Below are 25,711 nucleotides of genomic sequence, written 5' to 3'. Positions count from 1 at the left end.
ACAATAGTACAGAACATTCAGGTAAAGCTGACAGCTAACATCATAACCAATGGGGAGAGTTTAAGGCCTTTTCCCAAGATCTGAGACAAGGTGATGAGGGATTCCCCTCTGTATGCTGTGAAGGTGTTTTGTTAACATTGGTTAAAGATGATTTGGCCTATGTCATGACAGAATAGAGCAAGTTGGGAATTCTAAGCAAAGATAGAGGAGAAAGTAGGAGATGCCATTGTAGCTGCCAAGGGAGCCAGACACCCTAGAACCTTACTGGGTGTCTTGTGGTAAAATATAAAATAATAGAAATGGGTTATTTAAAATATGAGTTAGCCAGGAATATGTCTAAGTCATTGGCCAAGAAGTATTGTAATAAATATAGTTTCTGTGCGATTATTTTGTGTCTGGGCAGCTGGGAAACAAACAAGCAGCCTCCTTCTACAGGAAAGAATGCCCACTTTCACCATATCTGCTCATCATAAACTAGAAGTAATAGCAAAGTCAGCTGATAAGGAAAAGAGATAAAAACAATATATAAGAAAGAAACACAGTAATAGAACTAATTCTAGATTATGGATTATATAAGCCAATATATAGAGCACCATAAATACTCTATAACACAACAAAGTTACTGGATGAATTTAGTCAAGTTGAAGATTACAGAGTCAAAATACCAAGATCAGTTGCATTTCCATACACTAATAATCCCCTATCAGAAAAAGAAAGGAGAGCGAGAAATGGGAATGCTGGGCTATAGCTCAGACATAGTGTGTTTACTGAGCACGCAGGAGGCCCTGGGTTATATTCTAAGAATACTCCCTTTCAAAAACAGAGGTGGAGAAAGCAAGTTCACTTTTAAAATCACAGAAAAGAATAAAATACTTAGGAATAAATAAATAAAATCAACCAAAGAAATGAATAATCTATATGCTGAAAACTCTAAGATAATGATAAAAAAGCTAAAATAAAATATTTTTGATGTCATAAAAGATCCTGAAACAAAAGTGAGAAAGAACAAAGTTGGAGTTATCACATATCACCATTGAATTTAATTTCACAAAGATATAATAATTATAAAAGTATGGTACTAGCGTGGAAACAGACACATAGATCAAAAGTACAGATTGAGAGCTCAAATACAAGCCCCAAATCTAGAAAGTGAGGGGAAGAATGTTCATGCACTCAAGGGTATCTCCATCCAACATATAACAATGGTTGCTAAACACTGAGCCTAGCTGTTAGAGTAGATTCAGATAGAGTAGATTCAGACATTCTCATCAAACAAAAGAAACAAAGGTAAAGTCTATGAGACGATTGGTGTCTAACTACAATCTTTCTGGTATTTGCTTAATCTTAGACTTCTTCATCCTGCATAGTTGCATCTTCTTACCCTCTGACCCTAACCCCTACATATGTTCATTTCCTCATACTGTCTATAAGATTCCACATACAAAAGAGATCCTAGAGTATACATTTCTATGTCCCTATTCCATTTCAGTGACAAATAGGAAGATTTAACCTGAGAGCTTTACTCATGTTGATACTTACAGCTCAGGATCTGCAACACATTCTCAAACTCCTGTTAGAATCCTCTATCCTGCTGGGTAATGGTGGTACACGCCTTTATTCCCTGTCTTGGAAGGCCGAGACAGGCAGATCTCTATGAGTTCAAGGCCAGCCTGTTTTACAAAGTGAGTTCCAGGACATTTAGGGCTACACAGAGAAACTCTGTCTCAGAAAAGCAAAACAACAACAAAAGAATCCTATCACCCCAAGGATGAAGCATGACTCACTCGGTAGACTAGGTCTTACCCACATGTCAAGTGCATTAGTCAGCAAGAACACAACTTCTTCCTGACATCTAAATGGTATCTAGGCAAGGCTTTACATCCTGAAAGGGGGCATGGTAATGTTTCTAGGACTGCAGTAAGCCGTAGTGAAGGACAGTCAGTGCAGCTGAGGTGAGCGCCTGCTTTCCTATGATATTAAACTAGACAGCATTGTTACTGTGTTCCAACAATCATCCGTTCTTCCATGGGACCAGGTCCAGATGGGGGAACCTTTTGTTTCCTATTTATCTTCACTGCAGTGAAGCCTGAAAGGTTTCGTAGGGAAGACCAGTGCAGGAGGCTGAAACAAGCACTTAGCAGACCCACTCACCATCTGACTTCAGAGAAGAGTGGCTTTTCTTTTAGGGGCCCAGGTATGCAAGACAAAGAGGTTGTGGTGTAGACAATATCCAGAGCTGCAGAATAGGGAAGCATAGAGCCTGCATGGGATGAGCTTCAAGTTCACTGCTTCTCGAGTACTGAGTGACCTTGGCTCAATTACCCAACCATACCGACCTCTTAATTAAAGAGGGTTTAGTGATAAATAGGGACATGTTTATATCATTTTGTGTAAAGAAGCTATTTGGAAGGAAAGAGGAGACTGGATGAGGTAAGGAGTGGGAAAGTGCTGTGTCAGCTGTAACACATACAGAAGTTCTTATGGTTAGCAATAACACACACACACACACACACACACACACACACACACACACACACACACTTAGTAAGAGTTTCTGTATCTTCCCCGTGCTTCACTCATCAATGCACTTGTTTTTCCACCCAATGACTGGTGTTTGTTAACAGAAGCTATGGGATCAGGCTTTTCCAGAAGGCAGCAGGCAATTTAGCAATTAGATGACTGCCCAATGGGTCTTAGAAAAAAGGGGCTCTAGTGAAGTTTGTTGGTAAATACACACATGTACACACGCGCACACACACGCACACACACACACACAGAGAGAGAGAGAGAGAGAGAGAGAGAGAGAGAGAGAGAGAGAGTTATTGCGGCATACATATAAATGTTCACATTTTCTGAGGTGAAATAACTACGACTCTCTCAAAGTTCTCAGGTAGAGGACATGAAGAAGTTCAGTTCCCAGCCCCAGTGCAGAATTTCAGAGACACTCTTGTTTAAGCCTAGCACAAAACACCAGTTACAGTCTAAGGAAAAAGGCCTACATTAGAAAGAAAGTACACTGTCTACTCCAAGGAGTGTCCTATTGAACAGCAGAGATTTGGCTATGATGGAAGCTATTAGGCAGGACATGTGGATGAAGGGAGACTGCTCCTAATGCACTCTATTAGGCTGGACAAGTGAATGAAGAGAAACTATGCCTAACATACTCTCCTGGTCTGGATATGATGAAGAGGACTTTTCCTAACAAACTCTTTGTCCCTGTCTTTGGTGGCCTTCTTGATGTTCAGCAAATACCACAGGAACATTTTCTCCTCAGTCTTTGCATTGCTGTTCCTCCCACATAAAATGCTGTTCCCTAGACAGGCCATGTATCCTCCTTTAACTAAATATACTTTGTACACATGTCACTCCTGTGACTATCGTAGCCTTAATGATGAAAGTTCTGAATAAATCCCACTAACGCTGGTGTCTCCTACCATCCATAACCTTTCTTTTCCAATAATTTTCCCCATATAATTTTTTAGATATATTTGTTTCATTTTTCCCTCACACTTTTTTATTTTCTCTTTGATAATTTTGGACATTATCAGTGTGATCATATTCATCCCTTCTGCCTTCCTCCCAGATCCTTCCCACTTCCCTACCCACCCAACTTTTTGTCTTATTAAAAAAAATAGCAAATACAGTCGATGCTGCCAATATACTGTACTGTAGAATGTGTGCCTTCCACTAGAACTTGGTGAGTCCACCAGAGCCACACCCTTAAAGGTGACTCTTCCTGTCCTAGCAACCTTCAGCTGCCAATCACTCCTTAGCTAGGACTTTGTGCCCATCCCTCACTCCATCCCTATATTCTATCTGACTTGAGTCTGCATGGGTTATGAGCATGCTGCCAAAACTGCTGTGAGTTGATACAGGCAGTCTCCTTTTCTGTTTCCAGAAAACACTGGCTGCTTGAATCCTTGTAGCCATTCACCACTTCTGACTCTTACATTATTTCCACCCTTCTGCTATGATTCATGAGCTTTGTGGTGGGGAAGATGCAAAAACAGATATCCTGCTCAGAGCTGAGCATTCTACGCTCCCTTATTCTCTGCATCTTGACCAGATGTGGGTCTCTGTGTTAAAGGCCATGGACTGAAGAAAAATCCAAAAACAAGAGCTTCTGATGATGACTGAGAGATGTACTAATATATGATATGGGTATAACAATAAATTATTAGTAGTTAGATCCTGCATCTGTTTAGAAAAGTAATAGTGGTAGATTTACCTTCCCCTCGGACCTGCTAGCCACAGGTTCTTGGCACTAAGATCAGTATTGGACATGTGTTTCGATTTTGGGGAGGGCCTTAAATCAAATTAGAAAATGGTTGGCTGTACAGAACTGCTTTACCTATGGAATCATTCCTATCTTTCTGCAGAAAGTAAACTCTACTTAACAGACACTTTTTTGGGGTTTTGCTCACCTTCTGTGTAGACATGTACTTAGTATAAACACAGATCTCCAAAATTTGGTAAATGAAGGAATGAGCCTTTTAACTCACTAGCTAATAAAGAATGGAGCTACTAAACTGATAAATCTCAGACGCCTGTGAAAATTATGTACAGGGATCTCTCTAACAAAAAATGTGTATTCAAAAAGGTAGCTGAGGTAGCTGAGAGGCAAAAATCAATAAATAAAATAACTGGGATGCGGAAGTTCCATTCATGATCTACAGCTTTGTAGCTGTATGGACTGCGTCCTTCCCTAGCCTCAGTTTCTACTGCTACTATAGAAAGTATTACCTGATTTTAAGCCCCTTCCAAACACGAAAGCTAGAACAGGAATAGCTTCAGACACAATGACAGGATCAAAAGTCCTTATTGAATGAGTCAGACTTAGCACTGTGCTAAGTGGTCTAAGAGCCAGGAAGGTGACAAACCAGACCCCAGTAGACTTGCTGTTAACATAATGGAGAGAAAAAAAAAAACAAAAAAAAATTATGAGAAGTGAGGACCAACCAAATTCTTGCATTGAGCAGGAATGAGAGCTGAGAGTCCTGCTGGCTCTAGAACTGACCTTGGGCTGTAAGGGTTTGGGAGGGGAGGAACACATGCCAGAGGTGATTAAATAGCAATGAAGACTTTACTATCACCTTCATCTTTTCCTTTTGCTCAAAGAGAAACGGTGGAACATCTGAACTGCAAACGGCTCCTCTGCCCACCAAGGTGCTCATCAAATTGTTCCCTTCTTTTGAAAATAATAGACAATAATATGCTCAACAATCAGACTCAGAAATAGGCTACCACTGTATTTGAAGAGCTATCATTTACTATCTAAGCTGTTACTAATAGTCTCTGTTAGATGGAGATAAAAAGAGGGTTAGAAGTTTAATCAAGATTATTTTAAAAAGTAGACATGCAGAACCATTTGGTCACATAATATATACTCAATGAAAGATGATTATTATGTCATTATGCATCTTAACAGTTGCTAGCTAGTCTGGATGCAAATCAGCAGCTAGCTGATTGAATTTTCAGCTACAGGATCAATGATGGTGTTAACCAGGTGCCTTAGCCATTTATCTGTGTTCTATGATTTGTTCGTTGATGCCTTTGCCCCTTTCTTTGTCTCTTGAATTTTCTTTTTATTTTTTTTGAGTAAATTTCTAGTTATGTCAACCCTACTATAATTTTATGTGTATACTTTTATGAATGTTTTCTCTCAACTTCACATATATAATGCTAAAATGTTCTTATTAAAGCAGTATACACTCAGAGGAAGGTACCGTTTGAGGGACATTCACAATCTGCTCACATCTGCAGCCCACATCCAAATCACAAAGAAAAGAACATAGTCCTGAAGTTTAGAAGCCACTCTCACGCCCATCCAGCCCCTTCACATGCGAGTGTAGCTGCTACCCTGACTCCAAACACTGTGAATGAGTGTGCCCTTGTGCTTCCTTACACTGGACAGCTACACTCACACAGCATGGTACTTTCTTTTGCTGGTATTATCTTTGGCTTCGATAATATGGAAATTTGTCCTGCTAAGCATTTTAGAATGTTTAGTTGCTTAAATATTTCAGTAAGTTAGAACTTAAAATGCAAATGAAGAAAGTATAGCTTTACATAAGATCAAAGAAAACGAACAATTAAGCATCCTAGTCTAATTGCAATATCATTTTAAGTAATTATTTCTCCTAAAACAGCGTTTATTTTTTTAAGTAAAAGAGAAAAGAGGTTTCATATTATACATAAATTATATACATATATATAATTGCCCCAGTTATAAATATTATTTCATGATAGTGCTATGATCATGAAAAGATGCTTGCCTTTGCCTGTCTGAGAATATGTTTGTAATTTTGTCTTATTCTCTAGAAAACTGTTATTGGGTCAGCTGATAGATTCGATGTGTCTGTAACTCTCCTCTTTCTTCCTCTTATCTTGTTTTCAGACCTCCTTTGATACCAAATTCCAGCCTTATCTTTTTATGACTTTAAGATAAATAGCTGCCAGATTTTGGACTGGGGAGTGGGCAGACGAAGCAGCTTTCCGGCTGTTGATAGCCCTATCATTTTTTTCATTCATTAGCGTTTTCCATAACCAGTAAGTCACGTTGGACCTGTCTGCCCTGCCCTTTCCTCCACATGTTCACTGCATAGAAAAGGGGTGAGTCCACAGTGATCATGGCTCTCACAAAACTCTACCTACGGGGATATTACCGGTACTGATGAACGTGTAAAAATCCATCCCAAGAAAGGCTGTTCCAAAAGGAAGGCTACAAGACATCCTCCCACACATTTATTTCAGCCTCCTGAGAACAAAGCAGTCATCTGGAACACATTGTGGAATTCTGTAACTCCTAACCACAAGCTGCCTTCAATCACAGAATCCACCCAGCCCCAGCCCCATGGGCAGAGGCGCACTGCTTAATGTATCGAGTTTGGTCATTCATCCCAGTTTATGTGACGGCCAATCACACCAACACAAAGTCGGGCATCCAGTAATCTTCAGAACAATGGAATAATGGAAAAGTTCCAGTGGGACACATGTCACATCCACACCTGGGTTCTCCACAACCTTCTTTGAACTTCCAGCTGTCACAAAGTACATCTTTTAGGTCAGTTGTCTTGGGGTAACTAGTGGTTTTATTGATTCTTTCTTTCCAGAGAGAAATACAGAACCAACGTATAATTGGAGAGAATGTTTTGTTCAGAAGTGAGAAAGGATAAAATCTCAAATGTCATTAGCTCTTATACAAATTTTTAGAATGGAAACCACGGTTCGCCTGTGTGAACACCTAATGTTGCCCATCCCTTTAGCAACAGATGAGACCAAAAATCTCCTTCTAAATATTTTTTCTCCAGTCACTTCAGGCCAAGAGTGGTAATTAGCATATTTCCTGAGCTTTCGCTTTTCCATGTTAAGCAACTTCAGTGCCTTTAACATATCATTAATGAGCTCATTTCATATGCATATTCTACTTTGACTAGGTTCTTTTAAATTAGGAGTCCAAAATAGAGCATAATAGTCTTAAAATACATGAATAATATAGAATAAAAGCAAAGACCACACATACATGAACCTAGAAAATCATACTTCTTGAAATAAAATTATATTGTAGTCACAGTTATTGAAATTTAAGATTCACTACATTTAATGCGCTCAACTGAAACAAAATTGGAATTTTACTTGGCAATAAAACCCAAATAAAGCCCTTAACATCACAATAAACAAGACACATTTCAACTTTAGAGCTGTGTCACTGGAAACAGAGCAGAGAAGAAGCTAGAACCCCTCGCAACATTTCACTTTAAGAAAGAAAGTATTACCACATCTCAGTTTTTGGGTAGACATACCTAAGAAAGCATATTAAAGGAGAATCTGGGGCCACAAGAATCACATTCTCTCAAAACGTTAGCATTGTCATCATCGACAGCTTTGGCCACCATATTAATTATTTTAAGAAGTATTCTTGTGTCCAAGGAGATGTCCCCAGCTTGTTCCTTAGGCTGCTGAGGAGAGGGCACCTGATCTGGCCCTATCCTATAGTCACACTGATGAATATCTTGCATATCACCATAGAACCTTCATCTGGCGATGGATGGAGATAGAGACAGAGACCCTCATTGGAGCACTGACTGAGCTCCCAAGGTCCAAATGAGGAGCAGAAGGAGGGAGAACATGAGCAAGGAAGTCAGTGCGTCCACCCACTGAGACGGCAGGGCTGATCTAATGGGAGCTCACCAAGGCCAGCTGGACTGGGACTGATGGAGCATGTGATCAAACTAGACTCTCTGAACGTGGCTGACAATGAGAGCTGACTGAGAAGCCAAGGACAATGGCACTGGGTTTTGATTCTACTGCATTTACTGGCTTTGTGGGAGCCTAGTCTGTTTGGAAGCTCACCTTCCTAGACCTGGATGGAGGGGGCAGGACCTTGGACTTCTCACAGGGCAGGGAACCCTGACTGCTCTTTGGACTGGAGAGGGAAGGGGAGGGGGAGTGGGGGGGAGGGGGAGAAAAATGAGAGGAGGTGGAAATTTTTAATAAAAAATAAAAAAATTGCTGGAAAAAAATCAAGCCTTGCTTTATATAAATATATATATATATATATATATATATATATATATATATATATATATAATATTCTGACCTTTCCCGTTAACTTTCTAACGAAGGCTTAGTTTGTGCCAAGTCACTGAGATAACAAAGAGGAAAGAATTAACCTTTGCCTTCATGGAGTGCATAATTGGGGGGGGCAGACCCAAGATTCGGGCAGACGGTAACAAAGTGTGACAGAAGTCAACACAGCAGATGAGAACTAAGAAAAACATTGTTGAGAAAAAATGCAATCCAAGTATCTGTGCCTACAAAAGAGTGACGTATGGTGGAAGGTGTTGCAAGATCTCACTGGGGTTGTTGGATCTTGTTTTCAGCAAATAACGCGTTACTGAGTGTTACCTTCCTGATGAAGTGGCCAATAAATGATGTGCCCTTGTTCTTCGTAGTGGCTCTATAATACAGTATTTGATAACCTTTAATGCAGTTTTACAACTATTTACTTAACAGAATACATCACACCCTTAAGGAGAAAGGGGAGACATCATTCCCTGTCTCATTACATATATATGATGCTTATGTATATTGTTACGTGTATGTATATATTGCTGATGTGTGCTTTTAAGACACTGTAAACCTGTGAACATTTGAAAAGGGTGTTACAAGATGCCACATCCAAACGTTCTGTCCCTGAATGTGTTGCATGAATTTCAACTCAATCGACATTAACCTGTACACATGAAGACAGTTCTGTCCTTTGGGTTTAAAGCTCTGACCCTTTGATCTTTCAAAACAAATTGGTAGTGAGGACTCTGTGGTGGTAGTGAGCCATTCTTGTCCAGTGTTGTAGAAGTTTGGACCCCCCAAACCTACATACAGAGTACACACAGACTTCATCCAAAATGCTGTTCTTCCATTTTCAGAGGTTCTTAAAATCAGTACTTCCAGATTTCTGAGCCTCATAGTCACAACTTAGAATTTTTAATCATATTAATAGTCAGCTGGGCACGAGGATGGAGAACTGATATGACTTGGTAGGGAGAACATTAGTATAGGAATTTTAAAATCTGAGTTTCAGTCTTGACTTCACCAAGACTGGGTCACATCTTCCCTTTGTCTCAGATGGCACAGGGAAAAAATGTAGATTCTAAAATCACGCCAAAGTCTCTCAGGACCATAAAGAGTCTGGCAATGACGGGAAGTTATTAATTTGGGCTTATTTCAAACTGACAAAAAGGTTTTTTATGGGAACTGATGTCTTTAATAATGAGAGTGGAGACATTTGCAAACACGGGTCTTGAAGTCAGGTTGAATCTCTGCCCTTTCCACAACCTCTAGCCTGTGTTACCATGTTTATAATGGTATTTGCTGTAGTATATCGTTTGTCAACCCCTAGCAGCATGTGAAGCTCAGGATGTGTATTCTGTTGCTGGCTGTCGTGAAGAGTGGATGAGTGTGTCACCGGCAGGAAAATAATAGCATGTGATCCAGAGAAAGTGGAGCCCTCTGAAAACAAGTCAATTACCAAGTGTATAAAAACATCTTAAGACAAGCAGAAAAGCCTTCATAGTTCAATTTGCTGGTCACGAAGAGAACTTATTTTCATAATCATAATAGTGTGGCTCGTAAATGCCTACCTAACCAAAATTAAGAAGAAAGCCTGGAAGACGAAAGGATGGACAATTGCATTCTGGGTTGGGAAGGTAAGAAGTGAATATTATATAGGTTGTGGAGGTAAATATGACACAATTCAAAGCTATTGACTCTATAAAAATGGGAGAAGGGACAAGAAACTACTGTCTGTGTGAACGAACCTCCATAATTGTGACAAAAATAGTAAACCAATGGAAGAAGATGAAGAGGGGCCATCTCTGCACTCAGGAGGCCGTTTCTACACATCAGAAGGTTGAGTGTCCCAGGAGGCTGCTGCACATCCACCTTCCCTACTCAGGCTTGAATCAGTGGTCAATGGAGATCAAAAGACCTTGACTCAGAGAAAAGATCAAGCTGTCCTTGCCATCTGTCTAACCATTCTTAGAGTTTCAAGACGAAAATCCCCTGATGCCTGTTATTTGAAAAGTGTTATTCATGAACATTTACCAGCCAGTCTGAGACCTCCTCTATGCAATGCCCCATTCCTGTCTTCATTCCTTGAATGTGGCCATCTAGTTTGGCAGCGTCTGCTTTCCTTGGGTGGATTTTTGACTTAGATGAAAAGGCCATATATTTGCAGAGTGACTTTTTGCTTTGTTTTGTTTTTTGAGACAGAGTTTCTCTGTGTAGAAACTAGCTGTTCTGGAACTCCCTCTGTAGACCAGGATAGCCTAGAACTCAGAGAGCTACCTGCTTCTGTCTCCTGAGTGCTGGGATTATAGGCGTGCACCACCATTGCCCGCCTTGCAGAGTGGCTTTTACGCTGACTTGTAATGAAAGATGATGGCTATTAGTATGTGTGTGGAGTTCGTCGAAACAGTCAGGCTTGGAAGTGTTGCCCAGGGGTATACTATGAGCCTACCATTGCTAAAGACCCTGCATTCATTCTCAGAACAACCAAAAAGGTTTTAAACATTAAGCAAGTCTGAATCCATCAGACTCAACAAAAGACCTAGGCTGACTTTCAACCAGAGGTTATAATGAGGCAGTTTTGAGATACAGTACTTAAAATAAATAACAACGCTTTGCTAAGTGATTATTATATGGGAATACAAGCTAAGCACTTTCATATCTAATTTAATCTTCAAAACAGGTCGATTAATAGCCACTAATATTAGCTAGTGTTTTTATCTCCATTATAAGGATAGGAAAATCTAAAACAGTGAGAATAGGAATCTCGACCAATGTTGTCAGTTAGAATGTAAGCACACCAAAGCCAAATTCAGAAATTGCCATTGGCTTCTCCCTCTCCTTAAAATAAAGGTCTTGTGAATATCCAAACATACTACCACAAGAGCGTGACTAAGACTGAACACAAACGTGTCACACAAATCTTTCATACATTTAAGAATAGAAGAATCTCACAAAACGCAATTGCAACATATAAGGATATTATTAGTCTTTGCATAGTTTTAGTTCTGTGTTTATTTTCTTGAAACTTGCTAATTATTTACAGATGTTCAGAGAGTCATCTTTTAAACTTGATACATTCTGAAAGATTGTCTGGGCATTTCTCCCAAAAATATAAGTCACAAACTTTCCATGTCAGTACCTGCAGAAGTTAGGAGTCAACAGCAACAGGAAGGCAGCGGGAATGTGCCACAGCATTTGTCGGTGGACGTCACAAAGGGGAGCAGTGGGTTGGGGCACGTCTGCCGGCCATGCTAGTGGGTTCACTGGTGCGCTTTGCTTTTCTGCAGCAAACGTGTTCTTTAAAAACTACTGAATAATTGAAGCTTTGTGATCGAAAATCCCCAAGGTATCTAATTTTTTTTTTCAGTGATCACATCAACTGTGGTCTTTTGACAGGTGACTGAAATCACCACCAATATTACATAATTTGTAATAGGCTTCCACAATTTCCTCCTGACCTTCCTTCATTTTTCATTCTTCCATGTTTCCTGTTCCCACCTCTTTATGCACCACGAAGGTAAACATTCTACACTTTCACCACTGTATTCAGCCCCTAGAAGAGAGCTGGCAACCAGCACAAGTATCTATTTGATGGATGGATGAACCAGACCATCGTTTACATCTTCCTGGTTGCTGATGCTACACTCTCTACTGTGGTTTTTACCACTCCTTCACCATACGACGCTTTTCCAATGTTTAAGATTCATCCTTTCTATAAATACTAACTTATTCCCGGATTTGGACCTTTTTCTCTTGCGTTCGTACACATTACATTTCTTTTCTATGAAGCGATTACAGATGACACAACCATTATTTTAGTCATGGCTTCCAGAGCAATCTATGCAGAAGCTATATAGGTAAAAGCAAATTTAGACTATAAATTTTCTCCTGCATCACTAGCAGTCAGTACTTGCTAAGTTCTTGTTTGCCCATATCTTTCGTTGCTGACTTCAAAGGTGTTTTTCACATAAAATAAACTGTGTTCTTTTATCACTAGTCCCAATGATAAGCAGAACATAGAGCAAAATGGTAGCTAAATGACCACCAAATCCACAACCTTGTATAATTAACTATTTCTGTGGTTTATTTCCAAGATATAACGCCATTTACTCTTTTAAGCTATGTATGGCTTTTCATCCTGAGACTGCTACCCCGATTCCTTATTCTTGAACAATCAGAAAAATAAAAATCTATTTCTAGAGTCAAATTGAAGTGCAAGTCAATATTAAAATAGGTTTTCTATGACTATAGTTCTTAAAAATCAATCTCTAGAGTAGCAGCAGTGTCCTCTGGCAAGTTCGTAAGAGAGCATTCTCCAAGGTCCATCACAGACGATGCAATGAGACCCTCTGGGTGTGGAGCCCAGCAATCCTGTCCCTGACCTAACCAACAATATTGACATTTTTGCTCCAATAGTCAAGTTTGCTCTTCTGAGGAAACAGAACTTCATTCAGGTCAGAGAGAGAAAACAAGTTAATAAAAGTTTAATTCAAATATCCGTTGTACCAGCTAAGATCAACACTGTTTGCTTTTATTGTATGATTTAAACCAGCGGGTCCCAACTATCTTGTTAAATTGCAGCCCACAGCTGCCTGATACTCTAGTAGTCCTAACCAGAGGAAAGTGAATGAAATCAACTTAGCCAAGGTATGAAAAATAATAGAAGCTACAAGGATCAGCAGTTGAAAGAATATATGGAGGAAGGTAATCAAGTTAGACCATTGCAGCTGGTATCTAGGCAGGGTGGAGGGTCAGTGCTAAGGGAAGAAAGGATAATGCCATGGAGATTAAAAAGACTCCAGCTTCCAGCATCAGCTATCACCACCACCATGCGTCAACTGTGGTCTCCCACAGTGGTGCACAGGATACCAGAGGGCACATCCAGCTCTATGCTGAGGAGTTAACGTGATGGTGGGGCTCTTCAGCCTCAAAGGAACAGATGATAAAAGGAACAGCCAAAGCAACAAACATAGGCTATCACTGAGTTCTGGCTTTAACTTGGCTCTTGATGTCTTTTCCTTACTGACCCCCGTTAATTTTGAAAGAAAGCCCTTCTACAAATCAGGAGGAAAGACACACAGCTGTATCTTTGCTGGTTAAAGGAGTAAAAAGCTTGCAAATGCTATATGTAACTTCCAGTGTGCAGTGGCTTTCCCAGGTAATCACGGCAGCTATGTAGTGTGGGGGTTAAAAAGATGCTATGGTCCTTGATTGATTAAGCCACTGGAGTTGGAACCAACTTGAGGTATATAAAAGTACCAGGTTCCTTCTTGAACCCACCTGAGAGTCAGAAGGAGCTTACAATAACTCTTCAAGCCTGACTTGCCTTGACTTGGGGCTTATATGCGCATATAGCCACAAGCGCTGTTTTGTTTTTCCTTAGTTACTATCATATCACCAGTATTTCAGATCATAATTCATGTTCACAAACATGTTAACGGTTATTAAATACCTTGCTATCTCGCACTCTTGGTGTCAGCAAGACGTTCAGTTTACTAGCCATGAACAAGCAGATACTGGGTGCCCTGAGAGTTAGTGAAATCTGTATGTGCACAGCTGTTTTCTCTTTAAGGGAGGAAAGGTGACGGTCATACCAGACTAGAGTAAAGCACACCTAAGATTCGGCAGTGTTCGAGGTCACGTTCTGAAGATAGTCCACAACCCAGGACTTTTGTGGGTTCAAGTGCAAATTACTCGCCATCATTTTGCTTGAGTTTTCCAGGTCATAAACTATGAATGATGTGAGATTGCTGTGACGATTAAACGGGATGGTGTGAAAAGTACAGTACCTAATACAAAGTCAAAGCTATAGAAACCTCATTTCGAAAACCGTTATCTTTTCAAATGTCCTCTCGATGTCTGGCATGAACAGAGTGTGAAATCGTGAGGCATGAAGAGAAAGATTTGGTAAAGTTTAAATAAATCTATTCAACAGCTTATAACTGAGCCCGATACTCACTGCACCATGCTTCGACTTCAATAAATTATCTAGAATATTGGATTGGTGGGATATGTGAAAAACAATAAAAATCCACTCGGTTCAGTCACTAATCCAATCATACTACCCTTTGCATAATTCAATATGTTATTTGTCCATGGTGTGTTGCTTGTTATTGATATCAGGTCATATGCCCACAAACAGTGTCTTCACAGCCACCATAGAATCTCAAGTATTCCTGATCATAATTTATGTTTTTAAATACGTTAAAGCTGTTAAATATTTTGCTTTCACCCTTTGCATAACTAAGAAATTCAGAGTAAGTATCAATCCATTCTACTAAGTAGGTTTCCATGGGAAATAACAATATTTCTGTCTCGAAGGAGCAGCAGAGACCTGAGTGTTGCAAGAGATCCCTACGGTTTCCGAATTATCTAAAGACAAAAGAACTGCATGCACTTGGTTTTGAAGAATGCATGTCTGATGACGGAAACTAAAAGATAGTCGAATCTCGTGCCTGTAACACGAGTAAAGCAGTCAGCACAGAGTGCTTGGCGTGATTGTTACTTCTGCCTCTTCTCAGTGGAACGTGCTTGCTAGGTCTGGAAGACGGAAGATACTGCATCAACTTCACATGAAAAAAACAACCTTAATTGTAAGAAGGATACATATAAAGATTAAAATTAAAAGATGTTATAAGAACATAATGCTGAAGCTGCTGAGCAAAACGCTACCACATTATCTAAAGGCCATAAGTCATAAAGCGAACATCTCCTGTTTTCTCTACACAACCCCACAAATTCTCAGAATTCCTCAAAACCAGAGACTTCTGCCTCTGTGTTCTTTTGTTTCACAGATGAAGAGCAAGGCAAGGTAGGGGGAGGGGAAATGAGCACATCAAACTCACATAATGAGTTCAGACACGAAACAGGATTCAAATCTAGACCTCCAAACTTCTAAGACAGGGCAATTTCCATGGGGCTCCATGGCTATCCATCAATGCAAATTTATGGCCATATCACACATAATGCTAAATATTATGACCCATGTCAAGAGATGGCCCCAACAAGCTCCTGGCTCCAGTGGGTGCCTCTATTTTGAAGTTTTTGGAGCCTGTAGATGGTAAAGTTTACTGTGGAAGGTACATCACCAGGGTGGGTGTTTGATGAGCATACCACTCCCTGACACCAGATGTAACTTCTGCTTTCTGGACTGTGCCAGATACCCCCTGTTCACACTCGTGCTGCCTCAGATAATGTCATTGCTGTCCCATAATGTCTTCTTCATGGTGATTGACAGAGATTCTTCTGAAACTGTGAGCTGAAATAAAGCCTCCATTGAGAGAACTGTCTCTGTAAGGTATTTTGCTCTCATCGACATAAAAGTAACTAATATTCCCAATGATAATTTCACCAGGCTTAAGGCTTCTTCGCTCAGAACAAAATTGATTGCCAACCCAGTTCCATGCTCAAAATCTCAATCTTGAGAATTATTACATAAAAAAGTGGCTTAGAGCTGGGCATGGTGACTCATGGTTTTAATCTCTGAAAGCAGAAGTAGGTGGATTTCTGTGAGTTTATGTCTAGCCTGGTCTACACACTGAGTTTCGGGCCAACTGGGGCTACATAGTGAGAGCTTGAGATATATATATATATATATATATATATATATATATATATATATATATATCAACAACTTAAAAATGCTAGCTTAACAATGAATCTTTAATCAAAGTGATAATTTGGACTATGATCCATTATGTTTTATTTTCCATAGCAAGCATGCGTAGGGATCAAAACAGAATATTAGAAAGCTGACAAGATAGCTGATTTCTCTACAATAGGAGAGTGAAAATGGGCAGAAAAAGGAGAGGAAGAGAAGGAGGAAGAAGAAGAAAGGGAGGGTGGAAGAGGAAAGGAAAGGTAGGGAAAGGGCAGGAAGATGGGTCAAGGACACTGAGATATAAAAGGATTTTTTTCCTCCAAGGATCCTTTATGGAATAAGTAGAGGAAACAGAACTTAAGCACAGGACTTCTGGTCTTGTTCCATGTTTGTTCTACAACCCCAGCAACCAATATAGCCTCAGCATTCCACCAGTGTGTATATATTAGTTTTCAAAGTTCAACCTCAGAACATCTAACACATCAATCCTCAAAAATACTGCTCATTGATTCAATCCACCCATCATCTGACACTCAAAGATGGATGCTGATGGTCCTTGTGCATCTGTCTGCCTCCCTTCCTCGGATTATGGAGAGCCTTCCTGTATTTGCATCACTGCTTTTGTCTTTTGATGCTGATGCTGACATAAGGCCCGTAGGTAAATATCCGCACCACATCTTCTTTGGAATTTGCAGGCTCACAAATAAAGCATGATTTGCAGAGTCTTTCTCCTTGCCACACAGCAAATATTTCTTCCTTAAATCCTAGAGAAACAACAACACAGAACTGAACTAAATTCAGTTCTGAGTAGTACTGGAAAGGGAGAAACTATTTTGAAATGCAAAAGGAGCCTCTGGAAAGGCGGTTTCAGATTTCCCAGATTTTCATCCCCAATTAGAGCAATCATATAAAAGATGCTTTTTAATTACCTTATTTATAGAATTTAGTATGTGAATGAAAGTTGGAGCAAAAACGAAAAACACTTTAACGTGTTTTGAGGCCAGAAACATTTTTCCAGTTTCCAAATAGCTGGAGATGAATTCCTCAATTTGCCTTGGACTGAGGTCTGCTTAGTCTATTTGAACACAGACTGTATTTGAGGATCTAATACAAGCCTGACTGCTTCTCATGGGTGGTTACTGTAGGATCAGGGGAGATTCCAGGGCATAGATTGGGATGGCTGCCTCTTCTTGCTACAGAAAAGTTATTTGTACTTGGTGATCCTTTGAACAGCCTGTAAGAGCTCCTGGATCGTTTTTTCTGCTGTCCATCCCTTTGGGCTATTCCTCTGGCTAAATGCAGACAGAGTAGAACCAAAGCCTATGATCCCATGTCTGCAGGACCAGCCATAGGGATGTTGAGGCCAGCCTACATTTTCTTTCGATGAGAGGTGCTCTTTGACTCCTCAGTAATGGGGTCTCTTTTAGGCCAACATCCAAGCAGCGTAGATATTAGGGACAAGAGAAAGTATCTGTGCACAGACAACAGGTGTCCTTTTGGACTTCTGCCAAGGTACCGTCAGTGACTTCACAACAGCCATGTCACTTAACTTCTCTGGGTGAGAACCTCACATTTGTGAAGAAAAGAGAAGCGGACTTTAAAACATAACTGGAGAGATAAGAAAGCTCAAATTAGTTTATTTGCATAGGTCCCAGGAAAACTATACCGTGTCCTATAAGCAAGGATACTAATAAGATGAATGACTTGTCACTAGCCTCAGTTTCTTGTCATTTCTTTTATATACTTATTTTCTATTCCAAGTCTATAATGGAGGCATAAAATCTTTCTTTGATGCCCGAGCTCTCTTTAACACTAAATAATGCTAATAAAAAAAAAAAACCAAGGCAGGAGCCCTACAGTGGTCCTGATTAAACACAGTTCCTTGCTCTAGTTTCATCAGAACCACCATGCCTGATTTCCTGAGTGCTTCCTTAATAGCCAAGTGCCATGTACCCCGGGTGCCCTGTGGTTACAATGGGAGAAAATCTGTTGATGGACAGAATTTACACAGTGTTTTAAACCCATTCAATGCATACTCTACCTGATAAATCTCCAGCTACCACCAACCAACCAACAAAAATGTTAAACATAACTATTTCAAAACAAAGTCCTCGTGCCAATAGTAACTTAATAACAAATTCAGTTATGGAAAAAGTTTATATTATAAATGTAGTGGGATGTGGCTGGAAAGAATAAAAAGGCAAGACTAAGAAAGTGGTCACCCCTGCACCCATTGCTGGGGATAACAAATCTGCTAACGGCTGCTTAAGTCATACAATCCATTCCCAGCTACGCAGCTGGTCAGGTGGAATCACTTTCAGAAGGGAACACAGCATAGTCGGTGTTCACGTGTTCTCCCACACAGAGACTTTTCTTTTGAAGAAACCAAGGTAGAAAGCAAAGGAAGGCATTACTGCTGTGGACATTCAGTCTGCTCTCGAATTCTCTAATTACAATAGAATTGTGCATTCTAGCCTCCTGGGTCACCTACAAGGACTCGGAAGGATGAATGGAGCAGTAGCGTGTCTGCAATAAACATCTCCAGAGTCTGCTTGTGGGTCCCAGCTGCAAGTGCCGAGAATGGGAGCCAGGATACACATCTCCAACCCTGGGAGCCAGGATACACATCTCCAACCCTGCACTGAGCCACATGCCGGGAACAACATGGCAATTCAGCGAGCCTTTGAATCAAACGAGCCAAACGCTCTGGACTACTTAGAAATCTTGAGTCCCGGAAAGGCAAAGAGATTTCTTCAAAGTACCACCCCTAAAACTGGGCAAGAAGCTGTACCTCCTGCAGCTGGTGCCCATTCCACCACATCAAACGTTAGATTTGACCTCTCCCACTGCAACTGTCTCTCTGGTTCTCATTGTTGTTTAAAGAGGAAGCGACTTTTCACAAAACTACTTCCCAGTTCTGCTAAATTAAGGACTGCGAAAGCATTTCCTTTCTCCACCGGAGGGCATGAGCAAGTCTCTGTTGGGAAAACAAGTTGGTTTCCTGCCTTCTGTACTCCAGAAAGAAATTGATGTGCTCCGCAATGCCCATGTAAAATATCTGCTTTATCTCTCCCTGGCTGGAATCATCTCAACGCATGAAAGTGATGTTTAAAACTACTGTCTGTCCGACTCAGCATGTAAAACCAGTGTCCCTGCTATGGAAAATAAATCATTTTTCCAGAGGTGGACTCCAGGGTACCTGCTGAAATGTTAAAAACTCAAATTATGCCCTCAAGAAGACTAACCAATCTATTAGCAAGGACATGGGGTAGGAGAGCAAGGCTTATGTCTTAGCTTTTGCTACCTAGACAGAGTCTCAAGTAGCCCAGGCTAGACTCAAACTAACTATATTGTGGAGGCTATCCTCAAACTCATTCTCCTGTCACTAGTCCCTGGGTGCTGAAATTATAGCCATGAGCTACCACATTTTACTTAGTTTTCTCTTAGACTTTCAGTACTAAGCATGACGGGTACATAGGTACTCATTAAGTATTTGTTTAAATAAAAATCACTTGATTGCTGGTGTAAGAAATGCACCATATTAACAACAAACAGTATTTCAGCTGCATAGAGCGCTCTATTAAAAATAGCCAGTAAACACAAAAATCAGGAAAGACAGTGCAGAACAATGGTATCAGAGAATGCAATACAATGGAAGGAAGCATCCTGCACTCTGCTAAGATGCATCCTGGCTTAAGCAGTCCACTACCATCACTTAAGCATGGGCTAACAGCAGTAACACAACAGGAGCTCACAGAGAACTTAGGGAATACATGTTTAAATATAATGGCGCACGGAAAGTAAATGGCTAGAGTAAGAACGGAAGGGGTTCTTGAAAGTGAGTCTGTTTAGGGTTCAAACCACAAGGCGGGCTTTCTTTCCTACTTTTCCCCCAAAGCAAACAGAGGTCTGAGGCCTGACTCCACACACTCAAACCACCACACAGAACAGATGATGTCTATCCAAGCTTCTCCACTAAGTCATCTTATGCGGAAGCTTCCAGTTACAATCTGCTTCGCACGGTTGAGACAAGTGGTTCTGAAACTTTAACACACATACAAACAACCATGTGGTTTGTCTGAAATACGGATTTGAATTATAAATCTGGAAAGAGCCTGAGAGTCAGCATCCTTCACAAGCTCTGGGGCAATGCCTGAAATGTAGACCAAGAGTGGTGAGGTCTGAGATCAATGGTTACTGGCCGGCTAGTGGCATCACTAGGTGGGTGTGGTGGTCTGGATTAGAATAGCCCCCATAGTGGAGTGCTTTGTACACAGTTGGTGGAACTCTCTGGAAAGGGGAGGAGCTGTGACCTTGTGGGAGGAGGCGCATCACTGGGGAAAGTGGGCTTTAAGGTTTCAAAAGCTCACACCATTGCCTATTAGTATCCTCCTCTTTCTTTCTCTCTTTCTTTTTGCCTCTGATCATTATCCTATGGGAGCTCTCGGCGACTGCTCCAGAACCATACCTGCCTGCCACCAAGCTCCCTGCCATGATGATCATGGACGCGTCCTCTGAAGCTGTCAGCAAACCCCCAGTCAAGTGCTTTCTGTAATAGGCTGCCTTTGTCTTGATGCCTCTTTAAAACAAAACTGACTAGTAACATGGAATAATTTTATATCGTTTCGTTTTGGCTTTTGTCTTAAAGAACTATGGACAGGTCCCTCCCCGGAACTACTTAAACCTGAATCCCAAGAGGTGCAGCCTGAGCCTCTCTACACAGAAAACGGTCTACAGGTGTTTGTATAGACACCATGCATGAAGTTGAGAACCTAAGCAAAGAAAAACGTGATACAGTCAGGAAAGAGGGGGACAGAAAGAAGAGAAACACCTGTTACCTTTAAATCATCGCGCCTAAAACTCTACCTCAAATATAAACCACCTGGGACTTTGTAGGAATCAGTCTGTTCGACAGGCCTAGAGCAAAAATGAGCATCCAGCAGTTCCAAATGTGTCTGCAAACCACAATCCATCACCCAGCACCTCAATAAGTAGTTCTCAAACACATTGCACCTGAGACGGTTAAAAAATGGTGCGCCTCTTTGTTCCCATCCAACATTCTAATTAATTGTTTTGGCTATGACCCTGCATGAGAATGTTAACGAAGCCTACCAAGTGGTTCTAGAGTACAGGAAAGTTTCTGAACCACAAGTTTAAATATTAAACACTCTACATTATTTCTGAGGCTCTAGGGCTTGGGACCCGAGAGGCACAATTTCTGTCAAAGTTACTTCAGATACATCCAACTCTGTCTTTGATACAATGTAATTACCATGAGACACAAAGATCCTTGACTCTGACTCTGAATTGATCTATTTTCCTCTTTATCCTGGATGACAGGAAGTGATATAAAGGAATAAAGAATAAAGTAGACCTGATCTTACTTGTGAGTAAGGATACTCACAGGTCTGCTTGGCTGGTCTGTTTTTCTAACGGCAAAGGCAACGTGAAGGTTGCCTGATGCTGGTGACAGGGTTTATGTCTAAATAGACCATTAGACTATGGGAAACTATTGCATTGTCAAGTGAATCACGCGATGATTCTTTGACTCTATTTAGATTAGTTCTAATACTAATATTTAATAATGTTTTCCTATAATTACACTTAAATTTATTGGGGGAAGAAGTTGATTGCCATAAAAAAAATTAAAGATGTTCCTGTTAGAATGGAATACAAATGCAACTGCCCATTAAAATGTTCCTTTAGCCTTCTAGAAGAAAAATTTAAAGTTAGCTGCATTTTTATTTTAGCATGCCACTTTCATTGGCTTAACAAAGCAGAAGTATTAGTGTCCGCATGATTGATAATTGGGCAGCTCAGCTTTGTAAAGTCCAGGAATTAAAACTCATTAAGACTTCCATTTGCTCCTCATTGCTACAAGTAATTATGAGCCCTCTGCAAAACGACCACAATATTGGCGTATAGCAAGAGCTGTCATCACCTTTTCCACAAAGCTGGGATCCACAGTATCACTGTTGTCTGACTTAACATAGAACTTTTGGCCCAGTTCCTCCTCACGTCTATTTCTGAAATCCCATCTCCCTTCTGAACTCCCCAGACTGGAAGCATGGCTGGAAGTCTACTCTTATTATTAGGCAAGGTAAACCACCTGGAACTCTGAGAAGCAGGCAGCCTTCTTTATGGCCAATAAAAGAAAACACAAAATATCGCTGAGAGATACATCTTCATTTCGCGATTAGCCATTAATTGCTATATAAATTAGAGACAAAAATGTTACCAGGAACCATTGCCAAATAACCAGATTTAATGGTCAAATACCAGGTGTCGCCTAAGCAGAAAAACAGTTTTTCATAGTAAAATGATACTCTGTTGTTAACCCAAGGTCCAAGAAATGCTTAACTAACTAGAATATTAGATTGATCTATGATTTAAGAAAGATTGGGTTTTCATTTTAAAATGGATTCTGTTATGCACTATGTATATATTTAGAGATACAGCTCTTTTCCCATATGGACATTGTCAGACAAGGAAATACCCACCAACGTGTCACGGGAATAGTTTGCCCCGTCTGAAAGCTACCAGCTAATCTTTATCCACAGCATTTCAGTTCTTCCCACAGTGCCAAGGTTTTCCCTAGGTACGAAAATGATAAACCTACTAACTAAATACTCAAAATAACCATACCAAGCAGATAGGTGCTCTTGTCAACACTCTAGTTTTGCTAATCAGCCTAGAAATAGGTAGCTCAACACCACTCCCTGAGCCTAAGTACATTGCCACAGTGACTGACATTCCAGTTAAAAATAAAACCTCGCTTCAAATATAGCTTCTCCCGTTCTGGGTAATGAATATGGTTTCATAAAAGTTGACATCATTTCTCTGATTTCAGCAGGGTTAAATACATCCTCTATCCCTACTGGGTATCTGGCCACATCACAACTGCCGTGGGCATTTTAAGGAGGGGAAGAGACCTGCACAGAGGGGGTTAAGTTCAAACGACATCCAAACTTACAATTTTAAGGGCTGCTTTGTTTATATGCCTTAGATATGCTAACCAGAAGTTGATCGCCACAGTTCATATAGCAGTTGGTGGGTGTACATTTTGCAGATTTGCTTATGAGGGGAATTTTAATATGTACATGTCCAAAACTAGTGAACGGCATCGCGCTCAAGAGCCAAGCAATACTTCTCTACCCTGATCTTCTTAGAGGTCAGTTCCTGGGCACGCCGTTTCAAAGAGATACAATTTTTCATCTGATACCCATTCCAAATGCAGTCGAATGTGGTCATACACACCCAGAAACACCATGCTTGTAGGGTGGGGTGCAGGAATTCAAATATTTTTTTAGCAATGCATTATTGGATATCAGCTATAAATGTGCTCGTCAGCAATCCTAAAGCAAACAAAATAGATTTATCCCAGTCCATCCATTTTACAGGAAAGAAATCGTTTTACCAACACATCTTTCCTCCCCCTCCATTTTGGGAGGGTATCTTCTCCTTCCCCCCCTCCACCGCCTCCCCCCTTGCACACACACACACCCGAAGGAAAAAAAAAACTCATCGACTTCACTACGCAACTAATGGGAGTATTAAACATTGACTTCCACGCTGTGGGAGTTAGTGGCCTTCTCGTCACATTCCCGCTGCAGCAACGGACATAGCATATCCTCCTCCTCCCGCTCTGGAGCACTGCAGTCCCCTCGCCGAGGGCTGCCCTGGCCACACGCACATGCAACGGGAAGTGCCCCGATGGGGACAACCACATACCTTTGCTCTCCATTTCGGTCCCTTTAGAGTGCTGGGAAGTTCAATGGAAGTTGGCAGGAAGATGTGGGCCCGCTTCAGATCCCCAAATCTGGAAAGGCAATCTGATGATTTCGCCTGTACTTCCTTCTTTCCCTTCGGGTTTCCTGAAAGATGGGATTTCTTAAACCTTGAAGCTGCGATCAGCTACGAAAGGACACTTAGCAACAGCAGCAAATTGTTTCTACAGGGGTTAGGTGGCTATGCACGGCTGGTACTGAAAAGCATGCCCAGGCCCGCTCAGGATTGTATTTATTTATTTATTTTTACCTGAGTCTGGAAGCTGCAAGCGGGAGCTGTCCTCGGAGCGTGGTGCTGCAGGTGTAGTGACAGATCATCCCACTTTGCTCTGGATGTACAGCAGATTTGCATGGGCGCTGGCACGCATGCGCAGAGAGTCCCCCCCCCCCTTCTCACCGCCTCCCGCTCCCCCGCCCGCCCTGGCTTCTCTCCCCAATAAGGTCCTCAGTATCCCAGCCCTAAAGCAGTAGCATTCGGTCACAGAAAAGCGCTGCTAAAAATAAACACCGGACCGGATTTTCCCCTGCAAACTAGAAAATGGATTGGACTGGAACGGCGCTTCAATCCCATCCGATTTTCCAGGACTGCTTACTGAAGCTCTCTAGAGGAGGCTAGGGTGTCTGAACTGAGCACGTTGTGGTCCCCAAAGCAGAGGGATTTACGAATCCTGCTTAGTGGTCATGATGTGGACTCCTCTTGGTTGCTGCAGTAACTTCCCAGGCGTCTGCCTCCCCTGGTCTCCCGACAGACTTCCTACATCTTTCCCCATCACCGGGCTTGTTTGTTTTGCTTCTCGGGTGGAGTGGCAGGAGTTCTGGGCTGTGTTGCTTCAGCATCCTCCTTTTCCTGTGCCATCCAGACTGGGTGTCCCCTATGGCCTCCACCCCAACACTGTTCCCCAACACTGTTCCCTGAAGGTTCCAAGGTTTCTAAAGTTGTCCAAACAAAGCGTCCGTCCCGGGGTGTTCCAAGGTTTATCTTTTTTCCAACACCTACACAGAAGGGAAGTTCCCAACGGGTGGAATGGCACCTTGTAGATATAGCTATATTATATTTTGAAATAGAAAAATGTGTCCCTCCCCACGTTTTGAAGTGGCAAGGCACTTGTTTCAGGAGGTAGAGAGGGCTCAAAAGGCCAAAATACAACAGGGTGCTATTTTCAAGCCTACACTCTACTTTGTTCATATATAAAATGCTCAATTGGGGAAAACGTTATATACTTGCTATTTCTTAATTTTCCAGATTTCCCTAAGAAAATAGTTGCTCCTCAAAACAGCCATCTTTTTCTTGGGCATAAAAACAGATATAGAAGACGCAGATAGCTGCAAGGTCCATGGAAGGAGATAAAGGGATTACTCACACACAGCAAAGAGGAGGTTCTTTCCATGGTAGATTTCCACCCCAACTTCCAAAACACGGAAATGAAATAAAATTTATTCCCAACAAAGAGCGTGGGGCTGATGATAGTTTAATCTTTTAGTGATTCAGAAGGGATCCTGAGATTCGCCAGTGCCTTGGGCTATGACTACCAATTCTTATCATTTCATGACTCAACAAGACATGGACTCTCTTCAGTGATGGTATCCTATGGGTGACTTCCAGGGATGTAACAAACAGTGGAGGGTCAGATAACAGAGACCATAAACTATTGTCAACTAAGCTGTGGATTCTGAATCCATGCCTAGGTTAAAGATTTGGAGAATTATAAAATATAGGTATGGTTTCAATGATCCAGGGGTATAAGATGTTCAG

At 41.1% G+C, this 25,711-nt stretch overlaps 1 protein-coding gene across 1 annotated transcript in view; it reads right to left on the bottom strand.

The window, feature by feature from the left end:
* Fgf12 (fibroblast growth factor 12) overlaps positions 1-24,335 on the bottom strand; it is a 532,634-nt gene extending 508,299 nt beyond the window's left edge. Inside the window, exons 1-2 of the mRNA XM_048453929.3 lie at positions 24,209-24,335; positions 23,903-24,045 (exon numbers count right to left, since the gene is read on the bottom strand). Coding sequence (XP_048309886.1) covers positions 23,903-23,915 — 13 coding nt within the window. The 5' untranslated portion in view covers positions 23,916-24,045; positions 24,209-24,335. The remainder of the gene's footprint in view (positions 1-23,902; positions 24,046-24,208) is intronic.
* Between the last annotated feature and the right edge of the window lie 1,376 nt (positions 24,336-25,711).

Source organism: Myodes glareolus, chromosome 2 (assembly GCF_982192425.1).
Source record: "Myodes glareolus chromosome 2, mMyoGla1.1, whole genome shotgun sequence".
Classification (NCBI taxonomy): Eukaryota; Metazoa; Chordata; class Mammalia; order Rodentia; family Cricetidae; genus Myodes; species Myodes glareolus.
Note: the sequence above shows the minus strand (reverse complement) of the source record. Positions and strands in the feature narration are given on the sequence as shown.